This window comes from Euprymna scolopes, chromosome 13, assembly GCF_053919585.1.
Source record: "Euprymna scolopes isolate OS-2025 chromosome 13, ASM5391958v1, whole genome shotgun sequence".
In the NCBI taxonomy this organism is placed as follows: Eukaryota; Metazoa; Mollusca; class Cephalopoda; order Sepiida; family Sepiolidae; genus Euprymna; species Euprymna scolopes.
In genome coordinates this window covers 49081755-49103475 of record NC_136494.1, presented here as the reverse complement: position 1 = coordinate 49103475, position 21721 = coordinate 49081755, and the positions used below count along the sequence as shown (strand labels likewise).

The 21721-nt window shown below is 35.6% G+C and overlaps 1 protein-coding gene across 9 annotated transcripts in view; it reads left to right on the top strand.

Annotated features, from left to right (window-relative positions):
* LOC145292010 (tyrosine-protein phosphatase non-receptor type 4-like) overlaps positions 1-21721 on the top strand; it is a 973203-nt gene that overhangs the window by 282069 nt on the left and 669413 nt on the right. For all 9 annotated transcript variants that reach the window (XR_013869534.1, XM_080138005.1, XM_080138003.1 and 6 more), the window contains 3 exons: positions 13220-13317; positions 14171-14291; positions 18347-18434. Coding sequence is in view for 8 of the 9 variants with exons in the window: in XM_080138005.1 (XP_079994131.1) it covers positions 13220-13317; positions 14171-14291; positions 18347-18434 (307 nt within the window). In the remaining variant the exon portion in view is untranslated. The remainder of the gene's footprint in view (positions 1-13219; positions 13318-14170; positions 14292-18346; positions 18435-21721) is intronic.

Genomic DNA, 21721 nt, shown 5'->3' with positions numbered 1-21721 from the left:
TTGTTGTTTTTCATCTTTTATTGGTTTGTTTATTCACAACGTTTCGGCCAACTAATTCCTTTGGCCTTCGTCAGGTGGTAACCGCGACGGATAGGAACTTCGAATCTCCTAACTGCATTCTCAGCCATCACTGCCATCCGTAGTTGTTGTCGTCTCACCACATTTTGGCCAATTAACCTCTGGCACGCTTTGGGTGGGATTGAAACCGCTATCTTCAGACAATGTTCATCTGGAAATGTAGAGATTCAACGTCTCTATCAACTGCGCCACGGGCCCCAAAGGGCGATCAAGGTTGGATTCTTTGATCTTATAAATCCACGTTTTTTATTTATTATCTGATCTTCCATAGTCGGGTCCGTACCGATTGGTATATAAGAACACCCCAAGATCAGAGGAGAGATAATCGGAGAGAACTTAGTCGTTTACTGTCTTAGATGTGCTTCCATAAATGGTAGTGTCATCAGCATAAATGTCTACAAATGATGTAAGGATGTGATTTGGAAGATCATTAATGTAGATCAGGAAAAGAGTTGGGCTCAATACTGTGAGCTTCTGATTTTTGCCCATCAACTACTACTCTTATGAACCTATGAGAAAGAAATGATTTAATAGTTGAAGACATTTTCAGCTATACCATAGCTGGAGATCTTGTGAAGTAAACCTTTATGCCATACCCTATCAAAGGCCTTAGATATGTCAAGAGCAATTGCCCTAGAAAGGTTGCCTCTGTCGAGAGATTCCCTAGTTCTATGAGATATAACTGTAAGCACATCTCCTGTAGATCTAGCAGAACGGAAACCATCTTGTGTGTCACTAAGAATGTTATTTTTGCTTAGATGGTTGATTATTTCTGTATTTAACACAGATTCCAGCAACTTACTCATGACGCATAGGAGACTTATTGGGCTGTACTGAGAGCGGGATGAGTGATCACCTGAATTCTTAAATACAGGGTATACTGATGAGATTTTCCATTTAAACAGTTTTGTAAGTATGGGCGCTAGTTCTGGTTGAAGTTTTTTGAGTACTATAATTGGAATACCGTCAGGGCCCGTTGCTTTACTGGAACCAAGGTTTTTGATTAGCTTGGCAACATCATATACTGATATTTGTATATCACAGGAGGAAATATTGGGGATTGGCGGCCTTGGTTGCAAAGGGTAGAATTAGCTGCAAAATTTTTGGCAAAGAGTTTGGCTTTGTCTGATGCTGACAAGATTACCTCAGGTCCATTGATGATAGTTGGGATAGAGCACACACTTGTGTTCAGGATTCTGTTTGCTATTTGCCAAAACTGGTGAGAATGAAGCAGCTGCTCAGTTACTTTTGACTTGACAAACTGAGCATACAACTCTCTTGCATTCTTTATTACTTTCTTACAAACGTGTTCAATACGTATTTTATTTTATTTTCTTTAAAACGTAACAGCATTACATTCCTCATCACTCTCTGGGGGGGGGTGCAAGGGCTCCCATCTCAACAGCAAGAAGCTCATCCTCATAATTACTCTCTTCTGAATCTGGCTGAGTAGCAGGCACGTCTTTCCCTTAGTCTTCCCTGTGCATGTAAGCAAGCAAGTTCAAATAAGAACTCCCTGGATTCACATCAGCCGAATCTGACGGATCTGAATCAATTTCGGTCCTGGATCTGACCTTAAACTATATCCGATGGTAAGACCCCAGCTTGTGGGCTTTGGAGAGTGTGGCGCCACCACTTAATTGCCATTGCTCCCAGGTCCACTCTGACCGTGAGTTGTAGTATCTATTAGACTCCCAACTATGGGTTAAATAGAAACCGACTTGGAAAATAAAAATCATAATATTCTATCGTTATTCAATAGCTTTGATTGGGATAATAACTTGTATAAGTTTTTCTAATGCTATGAAACCGAGCATGGTGACCAACCAAACATATGCTAACAAAACTCACATTTAGAAATATCTACAAAGATGTATAAAAACAGATTTAAGGGATTGATAATAAAATCATATATAAAAAAAGTCCACATTGCTATACAAACCCATGAGGCCATGTTAGCGGGGCATTAGAATATACTGACTGCTCCCTTACAGAGGGATAAGACTCCCCCCACACACACACACCAAGGAGGTTATCTGTTGGCCATGGGTGGCTACCCGTAATGCTCAAGGATGGGATCCTGGTGACTGAGTACCCCATGATCCGGCAACTAATGAGATCATGTGGTATGCAACACTTCACTTTGGCCCTTACTGGTGGTTCTGAGAAGCTGAATCCGACCAATCATCTGGTTATATTAGCCCTTTCTCAGATATAGAAAATCTGAATTAAGACAATGGCTATAGGGTCAATCTTGCTGAGGAAGGATGCATACGCTTTTCTGTTCCTAGGTGAGATATTATCTTGAGAATGAAAGCCCAGAAATAGAATCTTAAATTATTAGTCATCAGCATAAGTATGTTGGCTTTTTAGTCCTAATGGGGCTCCGAGGTGGGTGAGAAGCATAGCCAATGAAACACAAAAAATTTATATATGGCACTTATAACAGTAGTAACACTCCCAAACTTCCAAACAAAATTAAGATCGGATACATAATAACTAAAGTGGAAATTTATATCCCTAATCCACTTAGATATTACAACTGCCAGAAGTTTGGGCACCATTAGAACTGATGTAATAGAAGAAAAATATGTAAAAATTATGGAATAGATGGACCTGACCACCAGGAAGCCACTTGCCAATGACTGAAAAGTGTAAACTGCCAAGACGAACATTCAGCTGACTCAAGATTCTGTGAAGCATGGAAGAAAGAAAAAGAGATGACAAAATTAAACACACCCAGAACATCATTTTCCCAGATGCCTGAAAAATTGTTGAGACTTCCTATCCTGCCCTTACTCAAGAGTAACTCAACCACTGCAAACTATTTTTAATTATTTACAAAGGTTAGGAATTCAAATTTGCCAGTTTTCTTATGAGAAGATCACAACTACAAGAACTACAGACCTCCACTCAACAGTCCAAACAATTCTCACCCCAAAATCCTACCTACACAACACAATAATTATTCAAGAGCAACAATTAACACCATCACAAGACTTACAGCTAGAAAAATCAACACAAAATACCCAAATAGTTCCAACCAAAAAAATCTCCAAAAAAAACAATCTTGCTGTATGGAAACCACACAAACATACAAAGACAAATCCCAGTATAAACAGTCCTCATCTAAATCTAAACATCATGACAACAACGTCAACGATACAAGAAATATTAGAAAAATATTAATATCTAAAAGACCAGGGCAAAACAGTAGTCTTGGCATGGATTCCCAGCCATGCGGGCATTAGAGAAATCAAACAGCCGACACATTTGTGAAAGAAGCTACTACAATGAAGATAATGACTCTTAAACTTCCATTTACAGACAACAAAACCAAAATCAAACCTTAAGTAGAATTAGAATTGGACACCCACACAACAACTCTCTCACAGTTATTCAAAGAGGTACCTGCTCCTCAAATAATAGAGTATTTAAAAAAAAATATATATATATTTTCAACTCATACAAAACAAAAACTAACAGAAATTGGTTTGACATTAACAACATTATGCAAACTATTACTAACCTAAACTTTCTTCTGACAAACTAATCACTTTCAGATTGTACAAACTATACACACACATAAACCACATCTGGCATAAAATGACCCACTGCAGTTGATTTGCCATAAAACCAAACTGCTTCTCCTCTGAATCAATTTCAGAGTAGGTTGAGTGAGGGTTGCTCTCCTTGTTGTGTGTATATCTTTCACTGAATCTAGCTCAGTCTGCCTCAAATCATCTGCATGCACCTCCTGGCTTTCTCAGTTAATTGATTCCATACAACAAAGTAACGGGAATATTTTTTGTCACTATTTTTAAATAGGTCTTCTACCTATGGTCTAATTTTGCATGTCGGACTACACTTAAGTCTACGTCTTGTTAGTCTTCATTTTTGCCTTATTTCTTTTTTTCTAGACCCACCTCACCTGCTACGTAGCTTGTACAAATGTCTTATGTTGGTATCCTATGACAAGACGGTGATCCTTGCTTATGTATTTTCTGCAAGATATTAACAGGTTATCCATGGGGAAGGCACATTACATCTGAATAGCATGTAGTATAGTGAGAACTCTGTTCTCTCATTTACTAAGAATCTTGTGCCAGCTAATGTCCAGATTAGGTATAGATTCTAATTATCCTATCCCCATCTGTTAACTTGGACAATACATCATCCCCCCGAAAAATGTAAAAGCATTCCACCATGACTTTGCCTTGAGAGTGATAAGGGTAAGTGATGATATGTTTGACCTTCAAACAGTTCAAGGTCTCTCATAACCTCGTTTACATTTTTGGCTCCATTGTCACAATCTGAAGAGAAGCCCCATATCATGGAAACAATTCTATCAGAATCAGATTAGCCACCATCTGAGCCATTTTATCAGACACCATGAAGGCTTCAGGCCAGCTAGTCAGTCAGTCAATAAACCTGATGATATAAATATTACCTCACGGGGTCTTGCCATATGGACCAGGGATATTTAGGCTAATCTTCTCAAATGGTTAAGCTGGTTTCTATTTAGAGCTCAGAGTCTAACAGGTTATGCACTTATTCACATAGTAACCTCTTTATACAGATTGGCCAGTAATATTTTCTGCTAATAAACTTGTAAGTTTTATTGATTCCCATATGTCAACTCGTCATAGCACTGAGTCACTACTTTGTTTCATAGCACCATTGGGCATATAGTCTGGGTCTTACCTCTTTATCTCGATTTGAGAAGTAATATAATGAGCCATTCTGTATGAGGAACCTATTTGAACCTGCCTTAGTCATCTTTTTTGATTTTTGAGCTCCTTTAGTGTCTTACTAACTCGGTGTCATTTACACACTTTCCCTTGCACTCTCTATCTATTTCAGGCAACCTTTTCTGTACCAGATCATTCTGGGCATTATCATCCATATCCTTGCCATCCAGCTGGGCATGTATTTGATGGGAGTTGATGACGTTAATTTCATAGGCTCTTCTTGTTCCAACATCTTAGAAATATGTGACGGCAAATCAACACAGGTGTTCTCTCTGTCTAACAAGTATTCAATCTTGCAGTTATACCCAATCAGTGTAAGTGCTCATTGCTGAATCTTCTTGTTCATTCACTCCACCTCAAACAATACTGGAGAGGCCAATGATCAGTTTTAATAACAACAAACGTTACCCCGCTTGGATAGTAATTTAGGTTTTGTATTGCATATACTATAATGGAAACCTCTCTCTCTCTCTATCTCGATCATTGGCCATCTCTGCTGAGTAGGGGAATGTCGGTGAGACAAAACATAAATTGGTATCTCCTTAGGAATACCCAGTATCAAACCATCCTTTTCAGGACAAGGCTGTATAAGACAGACTTTAATACACTGTTTGCTGGCATCAGTGTACAGGACCATGGGTTTACTGCTTTTTCAGGGCATCAAGTGACTGCTGGCAGTCTTTGGTCCACTTGAACCTGGCATATTTCTTTGTCAAATCAACCTAGATAACATTGGTATGAACCGCTTGTAGTAATCAATTGCCCTTATGAATCTTTTGACCTTCTTGACTGTATAAGGTGCAAACATCACCTGGATCACTTTGCTTTTCTCAGTATCAGGTTTTACACCACTTCATTGGTGACAAACACCATATATCTCATTTCCTTCTGCATAAATTGACATTTGGGTAGTTTAATTCACAACTCATGTGTTCTCAGTCGATCAAAGACTATTTGCAAGTGCTGAATATGCTCCTCAACACTGTTTAAAAAAAAAAAAAATGGGAATATTATCCATAGAGAACTGCTCCAGTTCCTCCAGCACTATTGACATGAGCTTCTGGAAGACTCTCTGTACATTAGCGATCCTGAAATGGAGCTTTCTCCCTATAAATCTTGTCCAGAGCCAATATCTGGGTAAAAAATTATCTTGATTTCCCCAGCAAGGTGAGAATATCATCAATCAGTGGCAAAGGGTTAAACTAGTGGTTTCATAAAGCTTTGATGTCCACAAAAAAAAAACACAAAAAAACAGTGGCCTCCATCCTTCGTTTTTACCACCATCATGAGGAAGCTCTATAATGAGGTGGATCACTCAATTATGCCTACCCCAAACTGCCCCTTTCACTAGGGTTCGTTCTTGTTGACAGGTTCAGTATGGCTTTAGTTTTATGCATAGGTGACCATCTTTGTTTATTTTCATCTTTATGGTTTTGTCTGACCCAGCTCTGTCTGAATTGATCACTATGTATCTATTTATCCTTACTAAGTGCATGTTCTCCATGGGAACTTCTACCTCTTCATTTTTGATTACTGACTATGAAGTTTCACACTTTATAGTTCCACTTTGCTCTACCATCTCTTCAAGAGTTACCACTGGTGCTACCAGATCAGGCTGTCTATTGGCTTCCTGAGATGAAATGCACCTACATCGATTTTCTGTTTTTGTTTTCTATTCTCTTTTGTAAAATTTAATTATGTTCTACAAAAACAACAACCCCCTTCCCCTCTCCTTTCCTTCCCTACTTATCGACCCGTGCCCCCCCCCTTTTTTTCTTTTTTTGCCCTGTTGGTAGGGCACTAGAATAAGCCGACTGCCCCCTTGCAGAGGGTAAAAATCCCTCAATGGGGCAACCAGTTAGCCGTGGGGTGCTACCCGTAATGCCTTAGGACGTGATCCTGGTGATTGAGCTAACTTAGACCTGGGTGCATAAAAGTCTAGGCACTGCAACACATTACTTCAGCCCGACGGGCAGTCGGAGAGGCCCGATCCGACCAATCGGCCAGTCACGCCAAGCCCTAGCACTTACACCCAAAGTACCAACTACCACAACAAAGAACAAAACTTAAAGGTACTCCCATCTTTTTTTTTATTATTATTTTTCTTCCCCCACTACAAAAAATAGGCAAACCAAGTAAGTGCTAGAAGGCGGTGGCAAGGGTTAATCAATTGGAAAGACCAGAACTCAACACTCCATCTGAGCAAATGCATTTTTGAGGACTTATTGAACAGAAAATATAGTGCTTGAGAACTCCTTACCAAAAGAGTATATCCTCCACGTAGCCCCGACATGGTCAAGGCGAATGGGTTTCCCCCTTACTATGCCCCAATTTTGGACTCCGAGGTGGGTAGGGAGCGTGGTTGATGAAAAATAAATCCCAAAATCCATGGCTGATAAAAACAAATACATCTCCCTCAAAACCCTTAAAAGAAACCATTCCTCTGACTCTGACCTTAGATGAAGAACAAAAATTCAAAACTAGAAAAACCGTTCCAACTATAGATGAAGGAAACTTCCCACGATTCTTGGTTATTGAATTAATCGAAAATAAAAAAAATTGGAAATTTATCACCTTTTCTAATAGAAAAAACATTATCCACAAAAAGTAAACAAAAAATGATCAAAAAAACAAAAGATGGAAAACTACTAGTTTAGATAACCAATCTTAGAGATGCTAAATCTCTACTCAAAATGAAGAATTTTCATTACAAGCCTTTCCCCATAAAACACTAAACACTTCAAAAGGAGTAATTCGAAGTTATGAACTATCGCTAACAACTGAGGAAGAAATAAAAACCGAATTAGAAAAACAAGGAGTAATCAACCACATCCACATAAACATAAAAAGAAACAATAAAATAATAACCACCAACACATACATATTAACGTTTAACAAACCAACAATACCTAAGGAAATAAAAATTGGCTACTTAAATGTAAAAGTAGACCCATATATCCCAGCCCCATTAAGATGTTTCCATTGCTAAAAATATGGACATCGTAAAGAAAGCCTGTAAAGGAATAAAAATATGTGGAAAATGTGGCAACAAAGAGTCTTACCACACCGAAGAAAAATGCATAAATGAGGTGAAATGCGCTAACTGCAAAGAAGATCACCTGGTCTTCTCTAAAATATGCAAAACATATAAAAAAGAAAGAGAAATTATAGAAGTAAAGTACAAAAAAAAACACAACCTTTCCAGAAGCCAGAAAAATAGATGAGATGTACATGAAAGACAACACATATGCTGAGACAACAAAAAAGACAACTAAACCATACCAACATAATGAAATACATGATCAATATAGGGAGCTGATAAAGAAACTGATTGCATTAAATATTGAAGAATAGCCAGAATTTCAAAATAGCCTAAAAGAAAAATACTCAAATCTGGGAAACAAAATAGAAATAACAAATCCAAACAAAGAAAATAATATTCCATCCACAACAGAACCATTAAAAAAATTATCACAGAAACCAACAAAACAATCACCAGAAATTAATAAAAACATAAGCAATGATAAAACAGCAAATAAAGAACGTTCCAGAAAAGAAGAAAACCAAACAATAGACACTCAAAATAGATTCCAAATTCTAGAAAAAATGGAAACCGAAAACACCCTAGATAAAAAAAAAAAAGAAACCAAACACAAGTAATCAAGAGGGAAAAAAATGAACAAGAAGCCCAAACAGCAACATCTCAAGCAAGATCCAGATCGACGTCCAGATCCAAACAAAAAAAAGAAAAAACCCAGCAAAACACTTCACCAAAGACACAAACCCCGACAAAAGATAAACCCTCTACTTCTAAAGAGATGGAAATAGAGGAAAACTAAACAGCCTCATGGATAGAAATAAAACCCAACAAATTATCCAATGAAATTGTCATGGAATAAGATCTAATTATAATGAACTTCTTATACTTATCTCACTCTTCAACCCAGCCATTGTTTGCTTACAAGAAACCTTCCCACAAAACAATAGCAATTTCAAAACATCAAACTATGAACAATACAACTATTTCCATAACACATGCCTTCGTGCTAATGGAGGCACCTCAATTCTTGTAAGGAATAACATACCTCAAAGCAATTTCTCTGTCAAAACAAATCTCCAAGCAATTACAACTCAAGTCACATTGCACAAAACAATCACAGTCTGCTCAATATACCTCCCTCCTCATGAACGAATGAATGAAAATGAACTAGAAAATTTAATAAAACAACTACCTTCACCATTCATTCTTCTAGGAGACTTTAACTGCCACAGTACGTTATGGGGATGCGAAGTCACAAACTCAAAAGGAAATAAAATTGAACAATTAATTAACAAAAATAACTTGTGCCTTCTCAATCAAAAAATCCCACATACTTAAATCCAACAAACGGATCAACTAGTGCCATTGATCTTACCATGTGTGATCCATCAAGCAGCCTTAAGAAAATTTAAAAAACAACCCACAACGAACAACTTAATAGAATATAAACGCCAAAGAGCTAAAACTCGAAAAACAATTAAAGAATCCAAAAGATCCTGCTGGCAACAATTTGTCAACAAAATCAACATCACCACTAAACCCAAAACCGTCTGGGAAATGATTAGGAAAATAACTGGAAAATATAATCCGAATCAAATCAAACACCTTCTCACAAATAAACAGAAAATAACTGATAAAAAAGATATTGCTAACACACTAGCTAAAACCTTTGCTGAAAACTAATCATCAAAACACTACAATAGACAATTCCAAATACTTAAGAAACATGAAGAAAAGTACAAAATAAACTTTAACTCCAAAAACCAAGAGCCTTAAAATGAAATCTTCTCACTCAATGAACTAGAAACCGCCATAGAAAAATCTCATAACTCAACTGTAGGACCAGATGAAGTGCACTACAGCTTCCCTAAAGAAATTCCACCTGAATCACTCCTTCTCAAAATTTATAATAAAATATGGGAAACATAAGATTTCCCAACTTCATGGAAAAACGCAACAATAATCCCAATACCCAAACTGGGAAAAGATACATCAAACCCAGAAAACTACAGACCAATAGCTCTCACAAGCTGCCTATGCAAAACGTTTGAAAGAATGATTAACTACCGTCTTATATGATATCTAGATGACAACAAAATAATTTCTGAAATCCAGTGTGGATACCAAAAAAAATCGAGGATGTATAGACCACATCACTAACCTCAAAAATTATACCAGAGAAGCTTTTATCAATAAGGAACACTTACATCTGTTTTATTCAATCTTGAGAAAGCATATGAAACTACCTGGAAACACGGTATCATAAAAGAGCTCCACAACATTGGACTAAGAGGCAGATTACCTGAATTCATAAAAAAACTTCCTAACAGACAGATCTTTCCAAGTTCGCATAGACTCAACTTTATCAGACCCACAAAAACAAGAAGGAGTGTTCCAAGGCAGCATATTATCAACAACTATCTTTAACATAAAAATCAATAACATTATAAAAGAACTCTCTCCTGATATACATAGCTCCTTATATGTAGATGACTGCTCAATCAGCTACAGATCTAAATACATTCACACTATTGAAAGAAAACTACAACATAACATAAATAAAATTAATAAATGGGCAACTAAAAATGGTTTCAAATTCTCCAAAACTAAAACAAAATGCATCCATTTCTGTAACCAATGCAAACTCCACCCTGACCCAACCTTACAGATTGAAGGCGAAAAAATTCCATTCGTAAATGAACACAAGCACCTGGGAATCATTTTTGACAAAAAACTAAATTTCATTCCACACATCAATCACATCAAAACCAAATGTAATAAAGCATTACAACTCCTATGAGTCATTGCCCATACAGATTGGGGAGCTGACAAGAACACACTACTCAAACTATATAGAGCATTAATTAGATCAAAAATAGATTATGGTAGCTTCATATATCAATCCACCAGAAAGTCATATCTAAAAACCCTCAACACAATATGCCACTCCGGACTAGCATTAGGAGCATTTCCAACCTCCCCTGTAGAAAGCCTGTATGCAGAAACACATGAAACTCCCCCAATCCTTAGAAATCAAACCTTGGTCTAAAATACTACACAAAACTTACAGCCCATTCCACAAACCCAGCACACAATAACACTTTAAATCTAAACCGTAAACACCTTTTCGACCAAAAAGAAAATGTAATCAAAACCTTTGGACTTAGAATAAAATCGATTTCCAAAGAAGCAAGTCTACCCATAACCAAAATTCACGAAACTGTCCTACTCAAAACCCCTCCGTGGAAAATCGTCTCCTAACATTGATCTAAGTTTAAGTAAATATGAAAAGAAACATACTCATCCAATAACTTATCATGATGATCTCGATAAAATCAAAGTATCCAGACTACACACACATCTATACAGATGGGTCTAAACAAAATAACGCAACAGCCAGTGCAGCAATACTCAATAAATCAATCAAAAAACAATCAAACCTCCCAAAAGAAACCTCAATCTTCAGTGCTGAAATACATGCTCTAATCCTAGCTCTCAAACTCGCCTCCAATAACAAAAAAAAAAAAAAAATTTATAATCCTTTCAGACTTCCAATCTACTCTAAAAGCGATTAAAAATGAAAAGATTGACAACCCCCTAATCGCAAAATTACTCCAAAAATTAACTGAACTAAACAGTAAAAAAGAAATAATTTTCTGCTGGATACCGAGCCATTCCGGTATTAAAGGTAACGAATTAGCAGATTCAGCAGCAAAAAACGCCTTAAATCTCCCAATTGATGCAAATTTTAAAATTCCATATATAGATCTAAAAAGATGTATCAATGCATATACAACAGAGAAATGGCAAACCTACTGGAATGAACACCTTAACAACAAACTTCACAAAATCATGCCAAAAATCAAAAAACAAGAACAAAATACAAAACTAAACAGAAGAGAAGAAGTCAAACTAACAAGAATAAAAATAGGCCATACTCACTTAACCCACTCATATCTCCTAAAAAAAAGAAAGCTAACCCATCTGTATACCAACATCATCAACATGCATCAAACACCACTCACAATCAAACACATATTAATTGAATGTACTGATTTTGTAACAGTAGGAAATCGATTCTATAAAGAAAACAATATTAAAGAGTTATTTGATAAAAACAATCCCTACACCATACTCTCATATCTTAAAAAAAAATTGACCTTTATAAAAAAAATTTAAAAAGAACCCTTCATACAACGGTCCTGGATATGACATAAAACTATAACCGATGGTGAGGCCCCACCTTGCGGGCCTTGGGGAGTGTGGAGCCACCCTTTAATTGCCATTGCTCCCAGGTCCACTCTGACCCGGAGTGGTAGTACCTGTTAGGGTCCCAACTATGGGTTAAATAGAATCCGACTTAAAAAACAAATATACTCCATTAACAATCGTTCCTCAAAATAACTAGAAAAAGTTTGATATGCCGTAAAACAAAAACAACCAACCAACAAGAGTTACCAGCAAAGCTCTTCCCTTCTTTTCTCCCTTGTGGAACCTGATCTATCACCTTCCACTGTAGCTTCCAATAAGGCCAACTCTCAGTGATCAAGGAGGAGCTTATCAGTGGGGACAACTTGTTATGTCTCTGGATCTGAGTTATGCCATGCAGGGAGGGAGTATAAGATCTTCAGTATTCAACACTGTAATCTCCTTTGCGCCCCACACTCCCAGAGATATCTAATCTCCAACCTTTAAACAGGGCTGAGCTGAAACTGATTTGTGCTCTGTTATATTCCAGTCAGTCTCTACCCAAGGTGATTGATTTACAGAAGGTAGGGGTCACATGAAGTTTTTTGCATAGCATCTTCCTTCCCTACTCACACAGATAAATGCATCATACCTTACACTGCTATTTCTCTCCCATCTGCCTGTACTATCTTTAGATTTTCTTTATCTTTGGATTTTTCCGGAACCAAAGTTTATGAAACTCTCTTGATCTAATCTGATATGGAGTTACCATTTGTTTCCTTGGTCATTCCTCCAACATCTCTCTCTTCATCTAGCATTTCCACTGCCCAAACTGCCCACAAATCAAATCTAAATATATCTACATTCATTATGCTGTCCTTTTGTTACCGTCATTGCTACACCCTGATCAACAATCCCATGTCAATTTTCTTTTGTCTACCCCAGTGAACTGTTTCCTTGTTCTTGTTTACTGATAAACCCTATATCAAAAAGATATATTTGATCTTTTTTACAGCGTGGATGCGATAACTCTTCCATGTTTCATCAATTATGTTGTCACTAACCATAAAACAGACAAATTGAAATACACAAATTGTTAGTTGTGTGTTTGAGACAGATAATTGAAGATATAATTTATTGATCATATTACTTTGTATTACAGGTACCATTTTTTCCTTCAGTTGAAAAAAGATCTCCTGGAAGGCCGTTTGGTTTGTCCCCATTCGATCTCTGCCTTGTTATCTAGTTATGCCATTCAGTGTAAGTATTATTTTAAGTTGTTTTTAAGGTTAACATTTTATTGAGTTTTATTTAGAAACCTTTCTTAATGAATTTAATAGAGAAGCACTCCTTCTATCATCCTCTTTCTTCTTAGCTCACTCTCCTTCTTCTCCTTCTGGGAAAAAAGAATTTAATTACCTCTATTATTTTCATTACAACAGGAAATTCTACAATTTATCTAAAAACTTTTACAAACTGTTTATTTTAATTTTATATAAGGTTTTACAACATGATTTTAAATATATCTAATTATTTATTTGTACATTTAATGAAAACTGATATTTTATATTGATGCCAAACATTTTTCCAACCATAATTCTATTCCTGACATCAATTTGGACTTTAATGTCCATGTTAACTTGAAATATTTAGAATTATGAACTTATAATATTAGATTTGTAGATTTGTTTTTGTAAGGATGCAGCATAAACAATGCACGATACTTTGTATTTATTTAAAAATACATCAAGTTACATGGTCTTTAGGATCGTTTTTTAATCTTTATTATATAATTATTATATATTATATATTATATAATTCAATTAGAATTTGATGATTGTAAAAAAAAAGTAAATTATTTTAAGTTTATTTTTGATAAATTCATATTCTAAGTTTTTTCTACATTCACCATATTACAATTGTATTAATGCTATTTATTTTTTCATAGATAAAAATATTAATTTATTTTTTATTGCTAAATCAATGTTTTTTTATGTCCCTTCCTTTTTTCTATGCCTGTAAGTTTATTTGGGTCATTGTTTAGCAATTTCTTATTGAATTTTAAACATATTTTAATGAATTTCTTTCCTTCATTTCTTCTTTATGTATACAGCTGAATTGGGTGACTATAATACTGAAGAGCACAAAGGAGATTACTTGTCTGAATTCCGTTTCATCCCAAGCCAAACAACAGAATTTGAGCGCCAAGTGATAGATTATCACAAACAGCACAGGTAATATTACAATTCTTTTTATTTTCGATACACAATATAATGTTATATGAGAGGTGAGGTATTGTTGTGTCCACCTTTCAAGATACTTGACGGTTTCTCTTTGAAATTTTCTTCATCCATTGTTATTTAAAATTAAATGAGAACACATATTTTAAATAAGTTTTTATCTTTATTTTATGTGCAGATACGTTCTTCATGGAAAGGTAAAGAAAAAGACACAGCATAAGTCTCTCGTCTCCCCTCACCATGCACATTGCAAGAGATGGTTCAACTGTCTGCTAGCAGTCATCCATATTCTGCCATCTCTTTCTATTTTATGTCTTTCTGCTTTTTGAGTCACCACTTTTAGCATTTTCCATTCCCTACCCATTCTTTTTTATGATAAGTACTCAGCTGTTTTATTTTGTGCTTTATTTTTAATTGGAATTAATAGAGATGAGTATTATTAATTTTTATTTAGCAGTCAGGAGATTCAGAGTTCCTATCCATCGTGGTTACCAGCTGACGAAGGTCAGAGGAATAGTTGGCCGAAACGTCATGAAACAACTAATAAAAGATGAGGATAATAGTCCGCAATAAATAAAAATTAAAATTAATACATACTTTGACTTTACTAAAACATTCAGCATCATGTCAGCCGTGTTTGGCACAAGATCATTCAGTATTTAACAATATTTTTAACATTAATTATTCAACAATCCAACTATGTATAATATTAGCTTGATATTATGAACAAGATGAAGCACCCATTTGTCCATCATTGTAACTAATGTTAAAATCATACTTCTACAGCTATTAACATGGCTGAGGTAAACTGCTGGAATATGCTGAACACTGATCAAATTTGAAAACACTAGTAAAAAGAAAAATAACATTTATAGAATACTTTCTTTGTAATTTTTTTTAAACAATAATTAGGAAAATTTTTGATTTTTTTTTTTTTTTTTTTGTGGGTAAGTAAACTTTTAGAGGACAGGATATTTTTTTTAGAAATATTTTCAGTGGAGTCTTCATCATAGGTTCTAGAAAATTTGGTCTGTGGTTCCCTGTTAGGTGATGTAACCGTTCTTCTCCAACTTTGCTATAAGAGATTCACTAATCCTATGTGATATAACCTCAGGGGTCCATCCTGGGCCCAACTCTTTTCCTGATCTACATTAATGATCTTCCAAATCACATCCTTACATCATTTGTAGACATTTATGCTGACGACACTACCATTTATGGTAGCACATCTAAGACAGTAAACGACCAAGTTCTCTCCAATTCTCTCTCCTCTGATCTTGAGCACGTAGTACAATGGGGTAAGGAGTGGCTGGTTACTTTTAATGCATCTAAAACCAAGCTTCTCTCTTTACATCATCAACATTCTGATCCACATCTGGCATCAATTGAAATGAATGGCTCTCGTCTTCAGGAGGCCTCAAGTTTTGACAAGCTTCTTGGCTTGACCATTACTCTTGATCTTAAATGGAACACGTACATCAAATCTGTTGCCAAGGCCGCTGGAAAAATGGTGGGATCTTTCTATTGATCCGGTAGATATCTCCCTGTTGATGCAATTCTCTATCTAAGAGCTAGGTACGTCCAAGGATGGAATACTGTTGCCACATCTGGGCAGGAGCTGCTAGAAAGGACTTGTCCTGCCTTGATAGAGTTCAAAATAGACTTTGTAGCCTCGTAAGAGATGTCCTTTTCTCTTCCCTGCAACCTCTATCTCACAGAAGAGATGTTGCGAGTTTGTCTTTGATGTATCGTTATTTTCATGGAAAGTGTTCAACTGAGCTTCAGTCTATGGTCCCCCTCGCCAAACTTTCACAAGAAACACTCGTCTAGCTGTAAACACTATCAATAATTCCCCCCACTCTTTATCTGTGCCTAAACCTAAACGTAGATTCCATGAACAAAGCTTCTTTCTTAGAACTGCACGCCTGTGAAATTGTCTTCCATTTTCCTGCTGACTACAATATGGTTGTGTTCAAGTCTAACGTAAATAAGTTCTTGATGAGCCGTTCCATATAAGTTATCAAATTTACCAAATTTTCATTACTAATGATTACTATATTGTCCAATTTCTACTGTACACTCTTTAACCCTTATCCTTGAGTGGCCTCTTGGCCTTGATAATGTGGTAATGCCTATGTAAAAAAAAAAAAAAAGTTTTTCAACAGTTGGATACAATTTCTTTATGATAGGAAAGAGGGTTTTAGCATTACAGTTTGGTACAGTTACCAAGAAACCTTCCTTCTCGGTGGGGTCATGTCCTCAGAAGTCCCAACGTTATGTTTTCTTCTATTAAACAGAGACTTGTCAATTTGCACTGTGTGCTCTGGAACCCTCATTTGCCGGGGAATCCTAAGGAATTAATCCTGGCAAATGTCTCTCATAAAGTTTCTTCAGTTGGTAACTGTGTGTTTTGATCTGATACCACATTCTCTCTGAAAATTTTTTTCCCATTACCATGTATTGTGACCACAACTATATTATTTTAATAATTTTGGAGATGTCCATTTTATATAACATTTTATCTAAAGCTGATAAATTTATCTTTGTTTTCACTTTTTTAAACTAATTAAATTTGTGCGTGATTAAAACTAAATTTTTTTTCTTCCAATGTGTTAAAAGTCATCTGCTTGGATTTTCATTTGTCAAGCGCATTTGTTATCGCCTCTTCATTGGCTGATAAACTTGATCAGCACTTTGCATATTCCAGCGGTTTACATTAGCTACTAGGTGAGCCTGAGCTAACATTTATGGAAGTCTGGGTCAGTAACTGCAAAAGTACCGTTAAACTTCTAGCTAGTTCACGTTTGTATTACATAGGTTATTAATGGGAATGTGATTATTTTCTTTATTATTTATTACTTTTTAAAGTTTTCTTTTTCCAAGGACCAGTTGTTTATTTCTAGCTTACCTTTTTTAACCATTATTTCTTACCTCTCCTTTTTGCTGTACTAATACAGATAACCCGTAAAAATAAATTTTAAATGGTGTCAATTTTTCTATGCATAAACCTATAATAAACTTACAGTGAATGCATAGTCTTTAAAACAACTGTTATTTTCCAAGCATAGATAATAAATTGGTATAGAAAGAGGAAACCAGTTTTAGGCAAGAGAATAACACTTGATTTAAAGAGACCAGTGAGAAATTGAATATCTGATATTTGAAATTTCAGTAGTGTTATCCTGGTCTTGTGATAGGAACATCCGTTTGGATGTTATATATATCATTTTGAAAATATAAAAAAAAAATTAAAATATAAAACATCCCTTTAAAATGTTTTCTATAAGTAATTTTAAAAAGTTATAAAATAAGAATCATACTTATACTTTATAGAATTAAATAATGTAAATATAAAATTTTCACAACTCTTGTGGCCATCTTGGTTCCAAGAAGAAACATTATACAACCTCACTGTATTTATGTTTTTAAATTTTTTAGTGGACAATAAGTAAATTTCAACTCCCACCATCTATATGATGTAAAGAAAGGCATTATCTGTTGCCTACAACACCGAGCAAGAGCGATATATAGTAACTGCAATGCATATTAAGAGGAGATGGACAGTTTAAGAGAAACCCTCCATCAAAACAACTATTCAGAAAGCATGACATCAGCTCCAAGAAATCTGGACCAGTAGTTAGGCATTTCAACTTTTGCACAGAGAGTAGAAAAGATCTTCATAGTCACCACTCTGACAACCATCTCTCTTACCAACGTCGTAATTTGAATTCTGCATGAATCATCATGATGCAGATCACATTTTGTTCAAATATTCTAATACCTTCCAGTCTTCCATTGTATCCAGCTCTCAAACCCTCCAATGATGCACAGATATATCCATTGCACTTAGTATTATTAAATACTTCAAATGGTTCTGAACTGAAAGAAGATAAAAACATTATCAGATTTATCCCTAGTATATGTCACCATTTTTGAGAATTTAATTTTAAATAAAATCACAATCATTTTCATAAATTACAAAGATCTTTCTTTTTCACTTTTATTGCTTACATGTTACAAGAATAAACCTATTCGTTTTTTATTTGCAGGGGGCAAACACCAGCTGAGGCTGAATACTGTTTTTTGGAAAGGGCAAAGCGGTTAGAAATGTATGGTGTAGACCTTCATAATGCTAGGGTAACATCTTTTTTTTTCTGTCAGTTTCATTAGTATACATTTTCTTTTTTATTTTTATGATTTGCAAGATCCTATATTTAGAGTGTTTTTTTTTTTTTTTTTGTTTTTATTTATAGAGGCAGCGAACTTTAAATTAACTCTCTCTTCCTTTTTCCTTTTTTTTGCAACTATCAGTTATTTTTATTTCAGCTTGGTTTGGCAATTCATCATTAAGAGACTGACACATGAGCAGCGTTTGCAAAATGCAAATGATACAATCAGTTTACTGAGAGAAACATTTGATGAACAAATAATTTGACAAAATGGATCTGTCAATTGGCCACTTTGTTCGTGTGATTTAATCCATTAGATTATTTGTAAAATCTCATGTCTACACTGATAAACCAGAGACAATAGACCACTTGGAAGACAACACTCAATTCATTATTACCAAAATACAGCCTAATTTTAATGCCTACAGTTTGTACGAATTGGACTTCTAGATTACACCATATACACACGAGCGTTGAAATTGTGTTTAAATTAAGAATTCTAAAACTTAATATTTGGAATAAACCACATAATTTTCATGATAAAAATATTTTTCTCTGATTTATTTTAATTTAAAGTTTGCCACTTCAAAAAACAACAAAAACAAAGCATTTGCATATATTGGTCAGCAATATTGAACTGAGTAGATATACCCCATCACTTGTAAAATTTAAACAACAGAAAAACATAATGGTCCACACTGATGGATAATATGCATTCGTACAGTTACAATATATGTCTTTAAATGTGGGTGCACATAAAAAAATGAGTAAAAATAAATCTACATACCGGCAGACCAGCACCCATGATAAAAAAAGCCCTGCAGCCTGTTTATGCACGAGGCGGGAAGAGGTAAGTAATGGTGTAAACCTTCTCTCCTCGAGAAGTGGCACTATAATCATGACAGAGGTTAACCAGGATCAGCCATCATGACCTAATAAAAAAGCCCCCCCCCCATCACCATCAGCTCCAAAACCAAAATATTAGAGGATTAAAAGCCCCACCATGGTCAGTTGCAGAAAAGAACGTCCTATTGTTTTGCTTCCACTATTCAAAGTTTGAAAAGTGAAGCAACACAATCCTTACTAAAAAAATCAGAAACTAACCTCCTTGAAGACAAGAAAATACATCATTTGCTGACAATCGTTTGTTTCACATCAGGCATTCTCAGACTAATCTCATAAGAAATGAAGCACTAAAGGAGGCAGAAAGAGACTTTCCATCATGGAAGAAGAGCCTAGACTGAGATAGATAGGAAAGGGAAGAAAAATGGACACTGTCATGGACTATGACATGCTCTAGCTAAACATGCCAAACAGAAGCAGAGGACGGAGACCTGGAGAGAAATATTCTTCCACCTCTGTCCAGGCAAGAGAAATATTTCACCCTGAAAAATAACCTGCCAAATGTATAAGAGCAGGAATTTGTTCAGTAAGGCTGAGCTAGACCATATGAGATCAGATATATCTTAAGTGTCGATTAGAAAATCCTATCAAGGTTTCAAATCATATCATTAATTGTTTGTTGATTCAGATGAACAATCTGGGCCTATGACACTCCACCACAGACCCACATCACCATCAGGATCTCCTCTACCTCCCTAACAGATTTCCCAGCATCAGCTATCTATTCACAACCACAGTAGATCTACAATAGACTTTAGTTCTTTCTTACTACTGTCAACAATAAAACAGCCACCATAATCACAAGAATTGCAAGAGCCACATGAGGAAAAATTGGCCCTAGAGGAAGTACAGTTGATGAATATGGAGAAAGGCCTCTACTATCAAAAATCCAAACTTCAAGAGCTACCAAGGCAATTATCAAAAACACAAACATCCCCCTTAAAAGTCTTATTCTTTGCAACACATCCCTCAAGGAAACAGAACCTTTAAAATCAATTGAACCTGTATAGGAGGGAGTTGTCTCAAATCAGACAATTCCTTGCCACCCCTACTGTGCAAGGGACAGTTGAAAAATATTGGCAGAAACAGTTTAAAACATAATATAAATATTGAGGAGATTGAGAACGTATCAAAAGAACTTGAAGGCAAAATTCTAGCACTTGCCAAAAGGATCGGAGCAACGGATAATAAGAATGCAACACTATTCTACAGAAATTTTATAAGGAAATAATTCATGATGGAAAAGCTACTGAAAAAAATAAGAGCTTGAGGATGAAGGACACTGTAATCAAAAGGCCAAATAGATCCTAGATATAACCCAAAGAAACAAAAGCAAGCCAGAAATGCCAGAGCCAGAGATAACATCTGGAATGATTACACGAAAGTTAAATCGATTCCAGAATAACAAAAACCTGGAATAGACAACATTCAATTTCTAGCTTAAACAACTAACAGCACTCTATAATCATTATGGTAGCTGCTTTACCAGATTGTTGAGGGGTGAGGAGGATACACCAGCATGGCTATTAAAAGGTGACACTACTCTCATACCTAAATCGAGTGAGACACCCTAGTAAATATAGATCCATTTGTTTACTATGACCTACAAACTCTTCACTAGCCTTGTTGCAGACAGTATCTGCGAACACCTCTGCTATGTAGCATACCTGGAAAAAGAACAAGTAGGATGCAGGAGGAAGTGCTTAGGCACCAAGGACCAGTTGTTAATTAATAAGACCATCCTCAAAGACTGTAAGAAGAGACAAAGGAATCTAAGCCTGGCTTGGATTGCTTATCAAAAGGCATATGATAGTGTGCTCCACACATGAATACTGCAATGCCTTGATTTATATAAGATCTATTCCATAATTAAGAAAATCATGATTGAACACATGACATTAAACCACAGTGATGAGAGAATAACAATCCCTGATGTGAAGATCTGGAGAGGAATTTATCTCTTTTGTTCTTTTGCTTGGTGATAGATCTGCTCAGTAAACTATTTAATAAAAGATGGTGTGCCTACAAACTTAGCCAAGGCTTCGAACAAAACCCAAACAAAAATATAAACCACCTATTTTTCATGAATGACCTCAAGCTGTATGCCAGTTCATACATTAATTTAAGTTGACTCTTGTACATATCTTCTCAAAAGATATTTGAATAAAATTTTGTCTAGAAAAATGTACCAAGTTCTCCATCAGTTGAGAAAAAGGTCCAAATGGAAAGCATGTAGCTTGATGAGTGTACTGACATCAAAGATTTAGAAGAATAGGAACTGTACAAATACCTTGGTATACAAGAAAACAACTCAATCCAATATGGCAAAATAAGAGGAAAATAGGCCAAGAA